The 16038-nt window shown below is 47.9% G+C and overlaps 1 protein-coding gene across 1 annotated transcript in view; it reads right to left on the reverse strand.

Annotated features, from left to right (window-relative positions):
* The window catches only part of LOC138736371 (S-adenosylmethionine synthase-like), a 33877-nt gene that overhangs the window by 6757 nt on the left and 11082 nt on the right, over positions 1-16038 (reverse strand). The window contains exons 5-8 of the mRNA XM_069885770.1: positions 6622-6765; positions 6291-6509; positions 3113-3295; positions 1703-1836 (exon numbers count right to left, since the gene is read on the reverse strand). Coding sequence (XP_069741871.1) covers positions 1703-1836; positions 3113-3295; positions 6291-6509; positions 6622-6765 — 680 coding nt within the window. The remainder of the gene's footprint in view (positions 1-1702; positions 1837-3112; positions 3296-6290; positions 6510-6621; positions 6766-16038) is intronic.

Here is a 16038-nt window from a genome sequence, read left to right on the forward strand (position 1 = left end):
AACATTGGAGAAACAAATTACTGAGTTGGAAAATAAATTTCAGAAAGATGTTACAGAAGATAAAAAAAAGCTGCTTTAACGAAGTTGAAATTACACTATGATACATTACAATTTAATTTATCAATCTAAGCAATGTTATTATGAATTGGGTGAAGAGAGCTCAAGGTATTAGCATGGCAGTTAAAAACAGAACAGACATCTCGAACTATTAATGCTTTGAAAAAGAATTCAACTGTTACCTATAAACCTCAGGAAATTAATGACCAGTTTTATTCATTTTACCAGAAATTATATATTTCTGAGGGAAAGCAGGACGCTGGTTCTATTGAATCTTATTTATCCAAATTAAATTTACCTGTTTTAGGGGAGGAGGAGGTTAAAGAATTGGAAGCTTCATTTATGGATTTTGAGATTAAAGAGGCTATACAGGAGATGCCGAATTGAAAGTTGCCAGGAGATGATGGATTCTCAGTTGAATTTTATGAAGTATTTTATGAAGATTTATCCTGTGTCTTTGGAAATGTATTGCACAAGTAACTGAGGAGCAGTTGTTACCAGAATCTTGTTCAAGTGCTATAATTACTGTGATTCCTAAGATAGGGACCCGTTGAAAGTATCTTCGTATAGGCCTATTTCTTTATTAAATGTAGATTATAAAATTATAGCGAAGGTGTTAGCGAATAGACTTGCCAAATATTTACTTCAGTTGATACATACAGATCAAACAGGTTTTATTAAAAATAGAAATGCGTCAGATAATACTCTCAGATTGATTACATTGGTCAATGTTTTTCGACAGCAACCCAACCACTGGATGCGGAAAAAGCCTTTGACAGGGTTGAGTGGGATTTTTTATTTAACGTGTTAGAGAAGTTTAATCTTGGCCCTTATTTTATTGGTTTGGTTAAGGCTTTATATGCAAATACAATTGCTAGGGTGGTGACAAATAACCAAATTTCTTTACCATTTAAATTAATGCGATCAACTCAACAAGGTTGTCCATCGTCACCAGCCTTATTTGCATTGGCTATCGAACTGTTAGCTCAGACATTATGACAGAACTATAAGATTAAAGGAATGAAAATTGTGGATGATGAATGTAAGATTAATTTGTTTGCAGATGATGTGTTGGTATATTTGACAGAACCGGTACAATCTTTGAAATATTTACAAGATTGTTTGCTAAAATTTGGGGAGTTGTCTGGATATAAAGTAAATTGGGATAAGAGTGAAATATTGCCAATTGGAGATGGAGATTATTCAGAATATAAAAGTATTATAAAATTAAAGTGGTCAGATAGAATTAAATATTTTGGGGTGGTAATACATGTAGATTATCAATCTTCATATAACATAAATTATGTTCCTTTATTAAAAAGAGAGCACTTGGACTTGAATGAGGATATGTCATATCAAACAGTGGGACAGACTTAACAGACCAAGGGGCCAATGTCTCAATTGGAGCTGGCAACCCTCATTTGGAATGATACAGTCCTCTGACGTGCTCATATCAAATTGGGAGGAGGAGCATTTTCTTGTGGCCAAGGCAGACCTGAATTTGGCAGGAACTTGTTACTAAGGTTTTCCTTCCCGATAAACTGTCAGGTGATGGTATAGTTCCCATTGAGATAGGTACAGATGGCCTGCGTGTACTAACCACACAACTGCAGTCTCAAAACCAAGTACAGCACAGTCATCTCACCTGACGATCACACCGGGTCGAAGGTCGAAGTTATTCTTCACGATTTCCATCAGAGCTTTGTCACCCATTTGAGCAGTTCCGTACGAGAAGATGGAGATGGAGAGAGGTTCAGCGACGCCAATGGAGTAGGCGACCTGGAGTTACAGAAGGAAGAGCTTGTTCAGAAAGGGGACTTCACTGGGAGATCTGCTCTGTAGGAGCTGATGTGCAGGAGTAGTCTGCAGTAGAGGCCCAGTCACTGCCAAACAACCACACCCACTCCCGACCGTCCACCCTCGTCATTCACGCCCACTCCCGACCAGGGGTGCAGTGCAGCAGCCCCCCACCCCCCAACCCCCCCCCCCCCCGAGGTGCCAGAGCAGCACTGCACCCCAGTTCCTGACCTTGTTGACACTCCCTTCTGGCCATTTGCACTCACTGCCAACCACATTCACATTCACTCCTGACCTCATTCAACCCCACTCCCAGCCTTATTCACAGTCACTCACATCCAGATTTACAATGAAATAACTGAAACACAATCGATCATACCCATGAAACACTGCTACGACTCAGTAATAACAAATGGCAAAGAACTAGGGCAAGTGGGATTGCTCAATTAGAAGCCAACATTGGAAATATGGGCCAAATGGTGTAAGAATTGTACGATTCAATTCCACTTATTAGGAACAGCAGTAGTGTTTAATCTCCATGCTTAAATCAGTGATGTATTAAATGGTCGAATTAATCCATTTCAATAAATAATGAAAGGTCCAGGAGCATCAAAATCTGGGCTGCCAGGCTGAGAAATAGCTTACTCCTGCAGGCTGTGGGATTGATGAGCCGTATCCTAAAACTGAGTAAATGGTTCTGAAATATTTACACATATTGAATCTTTGTTAGCGTAGAGGTTTGCTAAGTGGTTAGCGCAACACTGTTACAGCGCCAGCGACCAGGGTTTGAATCCAGCATTGTGAGGAGTTTGTATGCTCTCCCCGTGTCTGCATGGGTTTTCCCCCACATACCAGGAATTGCAGGCCAATTGGGCAGCATGGACTCATCGGCATGTTACTGCGCTGTATGTCTAAATATAAAAAATTAAAATTAAGTGATTATTATGCACTTGTGGCGACCCATTTCGCAGCAAGCAGACCAGCTCCCAAAATGGCAGACGTGCTGTGGAAAATGCAGGAAATCGACCTGCATCCAACAAGTCTTCATCTGAGTTGATGACATCACTTCCTGTCCATGTGACAGAAGCAGTGATATATATTGTATGTGAACAGAGGTCTGGAGAAACAAATGCTGGTTGTGTTTGGACAGTCAAATAATTATAAACTTCAACTAAAACTGGAGAATGCTGCCATTACAAAGACTGCACAAGAATCCCTTAGCATCCATTGTGTAGTGTGGAGCACAGGAAACTCTCACCTGCACAAGGACACGCCTACAGAGGCCAGCTTTCACCAAGGATTTGGCCACCCAGCGAGCGGCGTAGGCGGCCGATCGATCCACCTTCGTGTAATCCTTTCCAGAGAAGGCTCCGCCGCCATGAGCTCCCCATCCCCCATACGTATCCACAATGATCTTCCGGCCAGTGACTCCAGCATCACCCTAAACAGAACAAGCAATGATTGCAAACCCATTAGTTTCACTTGGCAGGGAGAGGAATGATGCCAAACATTTGGAAACTATTAACAAATCCAAAAACAAGAGAGATTAATCTCTGCATCCAGAATGATGTGCAAACAGCAGTTAAGGCAATGTGGTGGGGGGGGTGGTAGGAGGGTGCGGGGAATGTATACATGTACAGTAACTCCCTGGGTTAAGAATGTCATACTTATTGACTACAGTGGTTCGTCAGCTCGAGGAAGGAGAACGCTGTCCACCATTTCAAGTCAGATCACGTTGCCGTTAACACTGAGTGTGTAATTTTGTATTTGGCTTAAGTTTTTCTCTCATTTACCCTTGTAACTATGCCTCCAAGACGTATATCTGTTCCTACTTACCTACAAATTCTACCCAAAGACAGAAGTAGGAATGAATCTTGTTCATAACCTGGGGACTGCCTGTTCTGCATATGTATTATTTGTCTGTATGTGTGTTATGTTTGGTTGTGTGTTATGTTTGGTTGTGTGTCTGCCTGTTCTACACTGAGGACTGGAGAATGCTGTACTTGTGTGATCGGATGACAACTTGAACTTGAAATGGATTAATGAGTTGCAATTAGAGACAGAATTCTATAGTGTAGAAACAGATCAACATCCCAATGTAACCAAACGAGTCCCATTTGCCTGTGTATACCCCATATCTCTCTAAACATTCCCATCTATGCACTTGCTCAAATGTCTTTTGAACACTACAGTCGTCCCTGCTTCTAAAACGTTCCTTCTAATGCCCTTTGGTCAGAGCACCCCCCCTGTCCCCGCTCAGCATCATACAAGGAACATACGCCTTCTACACGTGGTACAGTCGGTACATGGGAGTTACCACACTGGGTGGCACTATCCCGAGAGATGCCACTGCTAACAGTCATTACTCTTCATCACTATGGTTTCATTGTCAAAACATTGACACTTACAGGCACGAAATTTAAACTGTTAAATTCAACGACTGAAATTTTAAATATCTGGATTGTACAGGCCCTGCATCTCACTTTGGTCAATGCCAAGTGGGGGACATCTGCGGGCATTGCCCCCCTGCAAACAAGGTGCTGTGGCCCCACCGTACAGTCACGGCCATCACTCCCCAGACTTGCCCCCACCCCCTCCAGCGTCTAGCTTGATGCATGCTAGTGAATCTCTACCTCCTCCCCCCCACCCCATTGAGTTTGAGCTTCGCACTGGGCCCCCCTCCAACACACTAATGCCCTCCAGCATTGAGCTTTTACTTAAACCATGGCATCTAAAGGGTTCATGTTTTACTCTTCCCGACAATCTCACTCGTTCTTTCTCTCCCCTCTTTCTTCAACCTTATGAGCCAATCCTTTTCCTGAATTGAATGCAAAACAGAAAACGTGTCAGAGAAACTCAGCAGATCACGTAGCAGCTATGCCAAGAGTCACCACCTGGGCTCTTCCGTATGGTATGAGCAAAAAGCAGACAGGTACCTGAATAAAAAGGTGGGGGGGAAGGAGCGAAGGGAGGAAGGGGCAGGGGCACAGGCTAACAGGTAAAAGGTCAGAGGTGGATATGGGTAGGAGGGTAGGAGAAAAAAGTGGAGATGATAGGGGCAGGGAGGTAATTCTCCAAATGGAAGGAAAAGGGTGGGGAGCTGGAGGCAAGGAGAAAGAGGGATAGGGAAAGAAAGATTTTTGGGGAAGGGGTTTAAACAGAAAATGTTAATGCTCTGATTGGAGAGCAGCTAGAGCAGTGGTTTTCTTTCCACTCACATACCACTTTAAGTATTCCCACAGCCATCGGGGCTCTGTGATTAGTAAGGGATCACTTAAGGTGGGATGTGGGTGGAAAGAAAAAGTTTGAAAACCACTGCTTCAACCATACCTAATTGACTCATTAGGGATTACTTAAAGTGGTAGTAAAAAGGTTGGAGATCACAGTATTATCTCTGGGCAAAGAACATGCTCTTTGGGTCTCTGAAGATCGATTGTATATTGAGACTCCATCTACTCCCTCAAACCACCACTCAACCTGAGCATCTTTACCAGATTGGGTAGCACTGCTGGTGTAGTAATTACAGCACCAATGGTCCAGGTTCGAATCTAGCACTGTCTGTAAAGAGTTTGCATGCTCTCCCCATGTGTCATCACTGGGTGCTCCAATTTCTCCCACCCTTGAAAAGGAATGGGGGTTGTAGGTTAATTGGAATACACTAAAGCCCCAGGTATCCAGAATTCAAGCAATCACCAGCCTCAAGCAATTGGTTAAAAAAAATGAAAATAAATAATAAGAATAAAATAATCGGTAAAAAATTCACAACTTTAAAATTGTGAAAGTAAATGTTCTCTGAAGTAACACAATCTATTAGTGAAGATGGGAGCAAATATTCAGCCAGTGGAGTGCCTTGAATGTGCTTTGCTCACAGCAATTGATTGACTAAGTTGTGTGAAACTGCAATGGCGTCATCCAGGATGAAGAGCTGGATGATGCCGCTCGCCATTGGGGTTACTCCCTTAATGATTCTCCTTATCCCTGCTGAGTAAGAGTCTTTATCAATATATCATTAAGTATATTAGTAAGGCTTTATCTGTAAACCTGGGGAGGGTTTATTTATAATGGTCTTTCGAGCAGCTCTGTGGAAGGGGAGGAACCTGCAGATGCAGCAATGGTTAAATGTTTTCAAAAACTGTGACTGAAAATAAAGTATTTTATAGTTTATATATTCAGGTAAGTAAAGTTTGCTTTTTTTTATCTTTTAAACTGTTTATTTTTAATGGAGTTAGTTAGGCATTGTAAGAGGAAGTCTCAAGCATCCAGAAAATACACTTATTCAGCATCTACCAATCCACATAGGTGCCAGATATTAGGGGTTTACTGTGTTTGGGCAACATGGGCTCATTACTGTGCTGCATGTCTAAAATTAAAATTAAATTAAAAATTAAGAATAGATTGCTACAGATTTCCCAATGAACAATATCCTTGCTGCTGACCTGAGGTCCTCCGATCACAAACCGCCCACTGGGCTGGAGGTGGTAGATGGTGTTTTCATCTAGGTATTTTCTGGGCACCACCGAGTCGATAACCTTCTCCTTCAGAGCCTGGCGCATCTCATCCAATCCAATATCCTCATCATGTTGCACCGAGATGACGATGGTGTGCACGCGGGAGGGGATGACCATCCCGTTCACCTGGCTATACTGCACCGTCACCTGAAGGGGGAAGAGTGCTGGCTGCGTCAGTGCTGCGTCCATCTCAATCCCAACAACCCCTCCCCCCAAAATCGCTGATCCCTTCCACAGCGCCCCGGCAGGTACAACGCACCTGGGTCTTGGAGTCAGGTCTGAGCCAGAGCAGCGTGTGGTCTCTTCGCAGCTTGGCCATGCGAGCGTTGAGCTGGTGTGCGAGCATGATTGTCAAGGGCATGCATTCCTCGGTTTCTTCTGTGGCGTAGCCAAACATCAGGCCCTGGGAAAGGGAGACAAGACATGTGCAGAAAGAAAAACAGGGGCTCCTTTCTCTTCCCCTCCAGTCTGGGTCAGGGGAACAACTACAGGCATGGTTAGTGCAAAGCTGTTATGGCGCCAGGGTTTGAATCTGTCCTTGTCTACAAGGAGTTTGTGCATTCTCCGTGTCTATGTGGGTTTTCACCAAGTGCTCTGGTTTCCTCCCACTATTCAAAATGTAATTGGGCACCACAGACTCATGGGCTGAAAGGGCCTGTTTCCGTGCTGTATATCTAATTTTAAAAAAATTACATCAGTGGTTCTGAGCCCAAATTGAGTCAATTGGCCCAATATAATGCTTTCCTGTATCAAGACCAGTCAGATGCAGTAACAACACACAATGCTGGAGAAACTCAGCAGGTCAAACAGTGCACCTTATATAGCAAAGATAAGAGTACATCACTAATGTTTCAGGCTTGGGCCCTTCATCAAGGTACGAGCAAAATGTAGGCAGTCACATGAACACAATGGTGGGGGGAGGGACACAGACAGGAGGTAGTAGGTGGATGAGGGAGGGAGGGAACACCAGCAAACAAGAGGGGGGGGTGACTCTGAGAATGGGGAGGGAAGGGGGTGGAGAGCTGGAGGAAAGGAGATAGAGGGATGGGGAATAGAGGGATGGGGAATGGAGGGAGAGTGGAGAGTGGGTTGGCAGAGACCGGAAAAGTCCGTTAAAGCCATCCAGTTGAAAAGTGCCCAGACAGAAGATGCCTGCCCCTTCCCACTCCAACCATCTTGTTCGGGCACCTGCCTTCACTTTGCTCATACCTTGATGTAGGGCACAAGCCCAAAAAGTGGATTATGCACCTTCATCTATTTATAACGGTGCCGTCAGAGAGCAGCAATGATCAAGGGTCCGCACCACCCAGCACACACTCCATTCTCACCGCTGCCATTAGGGAAGGAGGAACAGGTGCCACAAGACTCACACCACCAAGTTTAGGAACAGCTGCTCCCCCTCCACCATCAGACCCCTCAACAACAAACTCAATCAGGGACTCATTTAAGGACCCTTCATTGATTTTTTTTTCCTCTCTGTATTGCAGAGTTTGTTTATATTTCTTTATTTGAACATTGAGTAGCTCTTTTTGGAATTTTGCCACGCCCAGAGTAAAAAAGAGAATCTCAGGGTTGTATGTGATATCATGTATGTATTCCAATAATAAATCTGAAATTTATCTTCGCTACATAAAAGACACTGTTTGACCTGCGAAGTTTCTCCAGCTTCATGTGTTTTTACGGTGTCTGCAGAATTTTCAGCCAGGTGAGGATCTCCTTTCAATAACGGAGGGTTATGAGCTGAATGCAGGCAAATAGGACCAAGTTGGGGCAGGCAACTAGTCAGCCAGGTGAGGATCTCCTTTCAATAACGGAGGGTTATGAGCTGAATGCAGGCAAATAGGACCAAGTTGGGGCAGGCAACTAGGTCAGCATGGACAAGTTGGGCCAAAGGGCCTCCTTCAATGCTGAAAAATCCTGGGAGCTGTTGGAACACAGTGAGTACTATTAGTGAGTTTGGAGATATGAAAGAACAGGTTTTACCAATATAACCATTTACAGCACAGAAACAGGCCAGTTCGACCCTACAAGTCTGTGCCAAACATCTCCACCCTCCGAGTCCCACAGACCTGCTTTTGGCCCATAACCCTCACACCTCTCCCGTCCATATGCTGATCCAACTTTTCCTTCAATATCAACATTGATGTTGCTTCTACCACCTTCTGCATGAAGAAATATCCCCCTTACACCCTCTCCCCCCCTTACACCCTCTCCCCCCCTTACACCCTCTCCCCCCCTTACACCCTCTCCCCCCTACACCCTCTCCCCCCCTTACACCCTCTCCCCCCCTTACACCCTCTCCCCCCCTACACCCCCCACCCTCCCTTACACCCTTACCCAACACCCTCTCCCCCCCTTACACCCTCTCCCCCCCTTACACCCTCTCCCCCCCTTACACCCTCTCCCCCCCTTACACCCTCTCCCCCCCTTACACCCCTCCTCCCCCCCCCCTTACACCCTCTCCCCCCCTTACACCCTCTCCCCCCCTTACACCCTCTCCCCCCTTAACCATCCCCCCCCTTACACCCTCCCCCCCTTACACCCTCTCCCCCCCTTACACCCTCTCCCCCCTTACACCCTCTCCCCCCTTACACCCTCTCCCCCCCCTTACACCCTCTCCCCCCCTTACACCCTCTCCCCCCCTTACACCCTCACCTCTCCCCCCCTTACACCCTCTCCCCCCCTTACACCCACTCCCCCCTACACCCTCTCCCCCCTTACACCCTCTCCCCCCTTACACCCTCTCCCCCCCTTACACCCTCTCCCCCCCTTACACCCTCTCCCCCCCTTACACCCTCTCCCCCCCTTACACCTCTCCCCCCCTTACACCCTCTCCCCCCCTTACACCCTCTCCCCCCCTTACACCCTCTCCCCCCCTTACACCCTCTCCCCCCCTTACACCCTCTCCCCCCCTTACACCCTCTCCCCCCCTTACACCCTCTCCCCCCCTTACACCCTCTCCCCCCCTTACACCCTCTCCCCCCCTTACACCCCTCTCCCCCCCTTACACCCTCTCCCCCCCTTACACCCTCTCCCCCCTTACACCCTCTCCCCCCCTTACACCCTCTCCCCCCCTTACACCCTCTCCCCCCCTTACACCCTCTCCCCCCCTTACACCCTCTCCCCCCCTTACACCCTCTCCCCCCCTTACACCCTCTCCCCCCCTTACACCCTCTCCCCCCCTTACACCCTCTCCCCCCCTTACACCCTCTCCCCCCCCTTACACCCTCTCCCCCCCTTACACCCTCTCCCCCCCTTACACCCTCTCCCCCCCTTACACCCTCTCCCCCCCTTACACCCTCTCCCCCCCTTACACCCTCTCCCCCCCTTACACCCTCTCCCCCCCTTACACCCTCTCCCCCCCTTACACCCTCTCCCCCCCTTACACCCTCTCCCCCCCTTACACCCTCTCCCCCCCTTACACCCTCTCCCCCCCTTACACCCTCTCCCCCCCTTACACCCTCTCCCCCCCTTACACCCTCTCCCCCCCTTACACCCTCTCCCCCCCTTACACCCTCTCCCCCCCTTACACCCTCTCCCCCCCTTACACCCTCTCCCCCCCTTACACCCTCTCCCCCCCTTACACCCTCTCCCCCCCTTACACCCTCTCCCCCCCTTACACCCTCTCCCCCCCTTACACCCTCTCCCCCCCTTACACCCTCTCCCCCCCTTACACCCTCTCCCCCCCTTACACCCTCTCCCCCCCTTACACCCTCTCCCCCCCTTACACCCTCTCCCCCCCTTACACCCTCTCCCCCCCTTACACCCTCTCCCCCCCTTACACCCTCTCCCCCCCTTACACCCTCTCCCCCCCTTACACCCTCTCCCCCCCTTACACCCTCTCCCCCCCTTACACCCTCTCCCCCCCTTACACCCTCTCCCCCCCTTACACCCTCTCCCCCCCTTACACCCTCTCCCCCCCTTACACCCTCTCCCCCCCTTACACCCTCTCCCCCCCTTACACCCTCTCCCCCCCTTACACCCTCTCCCCCCCTTACACCCTCTCCCCCCCTTACACCCTCTCCCCCCCTTACACCCTCTCCCCCCCTTACACCCTCTCCCCCCCTTACACCCTCTCCCCCCCTTACACCCTCTCCCCCCCTTACACCCTCTCCCCCCCTTACACCCTCTCCCCCCCTTACACCCTCTCCCCCCCTTACACCCTCTCCCCCCCTTACACCCTCTCCCCCCCTTACACCCTCTCCCCCCCTTACACCCTCTCCCCCCCTTACACCCTCTCCCCCCCTTACACCCTCTCCCCCCCTTACACCCTCTCCCCCCCTTACACCCTCTCCCCCCCTTACACCCTCTCCCCCCCTTACACCCTCTCCCCCCCTTACACCCTCTCCCCCCCTTACACCCTCTCCCCCCCTTACACCCTCTCCCCCCCTTACACCCTCTCCCCCCCTTACACCCTCTCCCCCCCTTACACCCTCTCCCCCCCTTACACCCTCTCCCCCCTTACACCCTCTCCCCCCCTTACACCCTCTCCCCCCCTTACACCCTCTCCCCCCCTTACACCCTCTCCCCCCCTTACACCCTCTCCCCCCCTTACACCCTCTCCCCCCCTTACACCCTCTCCCCCCCTTACACCCTCTCCCCCCCTTACACCCTCTCCCCCCCTTACACCCTCTCCCCCCCTTACACCCTCTCCCCCCCTTACACCCTCTCCCCCCCTTACACCCTCTCCCCCCCTTACACCCTCTCCCCCCCTTACACCCTCTCCCCCCCTTACACCCTCTCCCCCCCTTACACCCTCTCCCCCCCTTACACCCTCTCCCCCCCTTACACCCTCTCCCCCCCTTACACCCTCTCCCCCCCTTACACCCTCTCCCCCCCTTACACCCTCTCCCCCCCTTACACCCTCTCCCCCCCTTACACCCTCTCCCCCCCTTACACCCTCTCCCCCCCCTTACACCCTCTCCCCCCCTTACACCCTCTCCCCCCCCTTACACCCTCTCCCCCCCTTACACCCTCTCCCCCCCCTTACACCCTCTCCCCCCCCTTACACCCTCTCCCCCCCCTTACACCCTCTCCCCCCCCTTACACCCTCTCCCCCCCTTACACCCTCTCCCCCCCCTTACACCCTCTCCCCCCCCTTACACCCTCTCCCCCCCCTTACACCCTCTCCCCCCCCTTACACCCTCTCCCCCCCTTACACCCTCTCCCCCCCTTACACCCTCTCCCCCCCTTACACCCTCTCCCCCCCCTTACACCCTCTCCTCCCCTTACACCCTCTCCTCCCCTTACACCCTCTCCCCCCTTACACCCTCTCCCCCCCTTACACCCTCTCCCCCCCTTACACCCTCTCCCCCCCTTACACCCTCTCCCCCCCCTTACACCCTCTCCCCACATTGACCATCTTCCCTCTTTTAATTTTGGATACCTCTATCAAATCACCCCTCAATCTTCTGCAATCCAGGAAATAAATAAAGTCCCAACCATCTCTACTGTTCTCTGCAACTCAATTCCTGAAACCCCAGCAACATTCTCGTAAACCTCCTCTGCACTCACTCTATATACGGTTTCTATCCTTTCTGTAGTTTAGCGAGCAAAACTGCACACAATATTATACAATTTCAACATTCCAACTCCTGTATTCAATACTCTGATTTATGGAAGCCAACATACCAAGTGCCTTCTTCACCAACCTATCCACATGTGATTCAATTTTCAGAGAAATACATACCATGACCCCAAATCCCTTTGTTCCACTCCACTCCTCAATTGTCTACCATTTAACATGCATATCCTATTTTGATTAGTCCTACCAAAATGTAGCACTTCACATTTATCAGTATTAAATTCCATCTGCCATCTTTCACCCCACTAACTCTCCTGTAAGCTTTGACCATCTTTCTTGCTTGTCCACAACACTGCCAACTTTTGTATCATCTGCAAATTTACTAATCCAATTTGCCACCCTATCATCTAGATCGTTAATAGATATATAACAAACAGCAGTGGATCCACTCATCACCGGCCTCCAATTTGACAAACAATTTTCCACCTCTGGCATCTCTCATCCAATCATCGCTGAATTGATTTCACTACATCATTAATACCTAATGCTTCTACCTTCCTTACTAACCTCTTGTCCAAATAGACAACATCCACCACTTTCTCCTCATCAACTTTTTTTAGTAACCTCCTTGAAAAACTAAGATTTGTTAGACATGATCTAACATGTATTTAAAAATGCTGACTAATCAATCCCAGTCTTTACAAATTCTCTATATGCATGTATATATTATCTCGAAGAGCACTTTCCATTAATTTACCCACCATCAACAACAGCCTTACAGGCTTATAATTACCAGGTTTGCTTTTGGATTTTGTTTGAACAGCAGAACACGAGCCATCCTCCAGTCCTTCGGCACTTCCCCCATGGCCAGTGACATTTTAAATATTTCTGTCACCGCCCCCACTATTTGTTCACTAACCTCCCTCAGGGTCCTAGGGAATATTTTGTCAGGACCTGGAGATTTATCCACCTTGATCTTTTTTTAATATAGCCAACACTACCTCCTCATTAATCTTTACATTATCCATGACCTCCCTACCATATTTCTTCACTTCATCTGGCTCAATATTCTTTTCCTTAATGAATATTGAAGAAAAAGTTTACAATTTTTTCCCCCCCATCTCCTCTGACTTCTCATGGAGCCTATCCCCCTAATCTTCAAGGGGTCCAATTTTATCACTCACTATTCTTTTGCTTTTAATGTTCCTATAGAACCATTTGGATCTTCACTTTGCCTGCCAAATCTGTCATATCTCCTTTTAGCCTTTCTAATTTCTTAAGATATTAAAAAATCCATTTATTTATTTATACTCCTAGTCCTTAAATAATTCACCTATTCCCTGTTGTACATATCCCTCTTCCACTGAACCAAGTTCCCAATATCTTTTGAAAACCAAGGCTCCCTTCAGTTTCTAATCTTTCCTTTAATCCTCACAGGGACATACCGAATGTGCTCTTAGAACTTCTTTGATATCCTCCATTTATATGCTACATTCTTCCCTGAAATTATCCTATTCCAATCCACACCCTCCAAATCTTTTCTCATCCCCTTGAAATTTGCTTTCTTCCAATCAAGAATCTCAACCTTTGGCCCACCTCTATTCTTTTCCATTACTACCCTAAAACTAATAGTATTGTGATCACTGGACCCAAAGGGTTCCCCAACACAAACATCTGTCACCTGACCTATCTCATTCCCTAATAGGAGATCCAATACTGGCCTCTCAAGTCAGTTCTTCTAAGTATTAAATAAAACTTTCCTGGACACACTTAAACTCTACCCCATCCAGCCCTCTTACTGTATTAGTGTCTCAGTTAATGTTCGGAAAGTTCAAATCTCCTATAACTATCAACTTGTGTTTATTACACATATATGCAATCTCCTCCAATTCCATTAGCCCATTTGTTGGTCAATAATACACACCCATTAATGTATTCATGCCTCAATTCTACCCAAATAGCTATGCTGCACAATCCCACCAAACCATCCTGCTTCAGCTCTGCGGTAATGTTCTCACCAATAAGCAATGCAACTCCTCCACCTTTTATTCCCCCCCCCCCCCTGTTCTTTCATGCCTAAAACAGAATCCTGGAATATTTAACTGCCAAACATGCCCTTCCTGCAAGCAACTTCCACTGATGGCCACAATATCACATTTCCATGTGTCCATCCATGCCATAAGCTCACCCTCCTCATTTACAATACTCCTTGCATTAAAATATATGCACTTGAGAGATTGTCCTCCACATGTACTCCTTTTGTCACCAACTACCTTCACCTTCTTCCCTCCTTCATTTTTACATTTTGTTCCCTCCAATCTAGGGGTTCTTCCTCCCTAATGTCCAAATTCTCATTCTGATTCCCACCACCCTGCCAAACCTCCCCAACAGCTCTAGCCAACCTGCCCACCAGGATGTTGGTTCCTCAGTTCAAGTGCAGCCCATCCCATTTGTACAGGTCAGACTTGCCCCAGAAGAAATCCCAATGATCCAGAAATCTAAACCCGAGCCACACATTCATCCTCCACAGCAATCCCAAGATGGCCACCCTTGAGGACCTGCTTTTCAACTTCTTCCCTAACTCTATGTAATCCCTCTTCAGGACCTCATCCCCACTTCTAACTATGTCATTGATCCTCATGTGGACCACAACTTCTGGCTGCTCCCCCTCCAGAATGCTGTGGACTCAGTCAGAGACATCCCTGACCTTGGCACCTGGGAGGCAACATACCAAATGGAAGCCCCATTCTCATCCAGCAAGCATCCCATCTGTTCCCCTAACCAGCAAGTCCCCAACTACAAGAGCCCTTCTCTTTTCCCTCTTCCCTTCTGAGCCAAGGGTCTAGCCTCTGTGGCAAAGACCCAACTTCCATAACTTGTCCTCTGTAGATCATCCACATCCCCCCCCTCCCCCACACCAGTATACTTGTTGAGGGGAACAGCCACAGGGGTACTCTGCACTGCCTGTCTTCCCCCCCTCCCACTTTCCTCAGTCACCCAGTTCCCTGACTTCTGACTGTTAGGGGTGACTGTCTCCCTATAACTCCTATCTATCACCACCTCTGCCTCACTTAAGATCCACAGCTCATCCAGCTACAACTCCAGCTCCCTAACCCAGGCTTCCATGAGCTGCAACTGGATGCACCTTTTACAGATGTAGTCACCAGGAAAATTTGTGCTGTCCCTGACCCACCCCACATCCTGCAACTTGAGCATTCAACTGCCCTACCTGCCTCCATCGCCTGCTCTTCAATTTAAATTAAAAGATAAACTTACTAAACCTCCCCCTCCCCCTCCTTCCCTGATCCACTCACTGAGCCAATCCTTTACTTCACCCTCCTTTTATTGGCCCTCTACCAATTAACCTAATTACCTCATTACTGTCTCCCACAAATCAACTCCCAGCTGGCTCTCTCTTTATAAGTTCTCACAAAACACTTGCTGCTCCCACTCAGTCCCTCTGCATGTCTAAATAAATACTTAGCAAAGGGCTAATGCAGTGTTTTTCAACCTTTTTCTTTCCACTCACATCCCACTTTAAGTATTCCCTTAGCCATCGGTGCTCTGTGATTAGTAAGGGATTGCTTAAGGTGGAAGTGGGTGGGAAGAGAAGGTTGAGAAACACTGCTTTAGACACAATAGTTACTGAAATATTTTGCTTAAGAAAAATTGTAATTGGCCTACTTCCTTTGGAGTTATGAAACCATGCACATAACGAGTCCATTAGGGACGATTAATACAGTGGTTTTCAAACTTTTTCTTTCCACTCACCTCCCACTTTAAGCGAACCCTTACTAATCACAGAGCACCGATGGCAGTAGGATTACTTAAAGTGGGAGGTGAGTGGAAAGAAAAATGTTAAGAACTGCTGGGTTAATGAATGAGGTTAGAATATTACAGTAGCTGCTTGTTCAATGATGGTAAGATAATTGCCTTCTTGACATCTGTGCCATGGTGAGAGAGTAGCTAACTTCATAAGAATGTCAATAAACCTTGGGTTCACGACACTCTAACTTTCCCAGACATTAGTAGACATTACAGGGTAACACAAAATGCAGGTGGGTGAAATGTGTGTGAAACTTGTAAGGGTCTCATGAAAACCCCTGCCTAAATTATCTATAAATGAATGATCAACACTCCGATGCTTTGAGT

The sequence above is a fragment of the Narcine bancroftii genome, chromosome 6, assembly GCF_036971445.1.
Source record: "Narcine bancroftii isolate sNarBan1 chromosome 6, sNarBan1.hap1, whole genome shotgun sequence".
In the NCBI taxonomy this organism is placed as follows: domain Eukaryota; kingdom Metazoa; phylum Chordata; class Chondrichthyes; order Torpediniformes; family Narcinidae; genus Narcine; species Narcine bancroftii.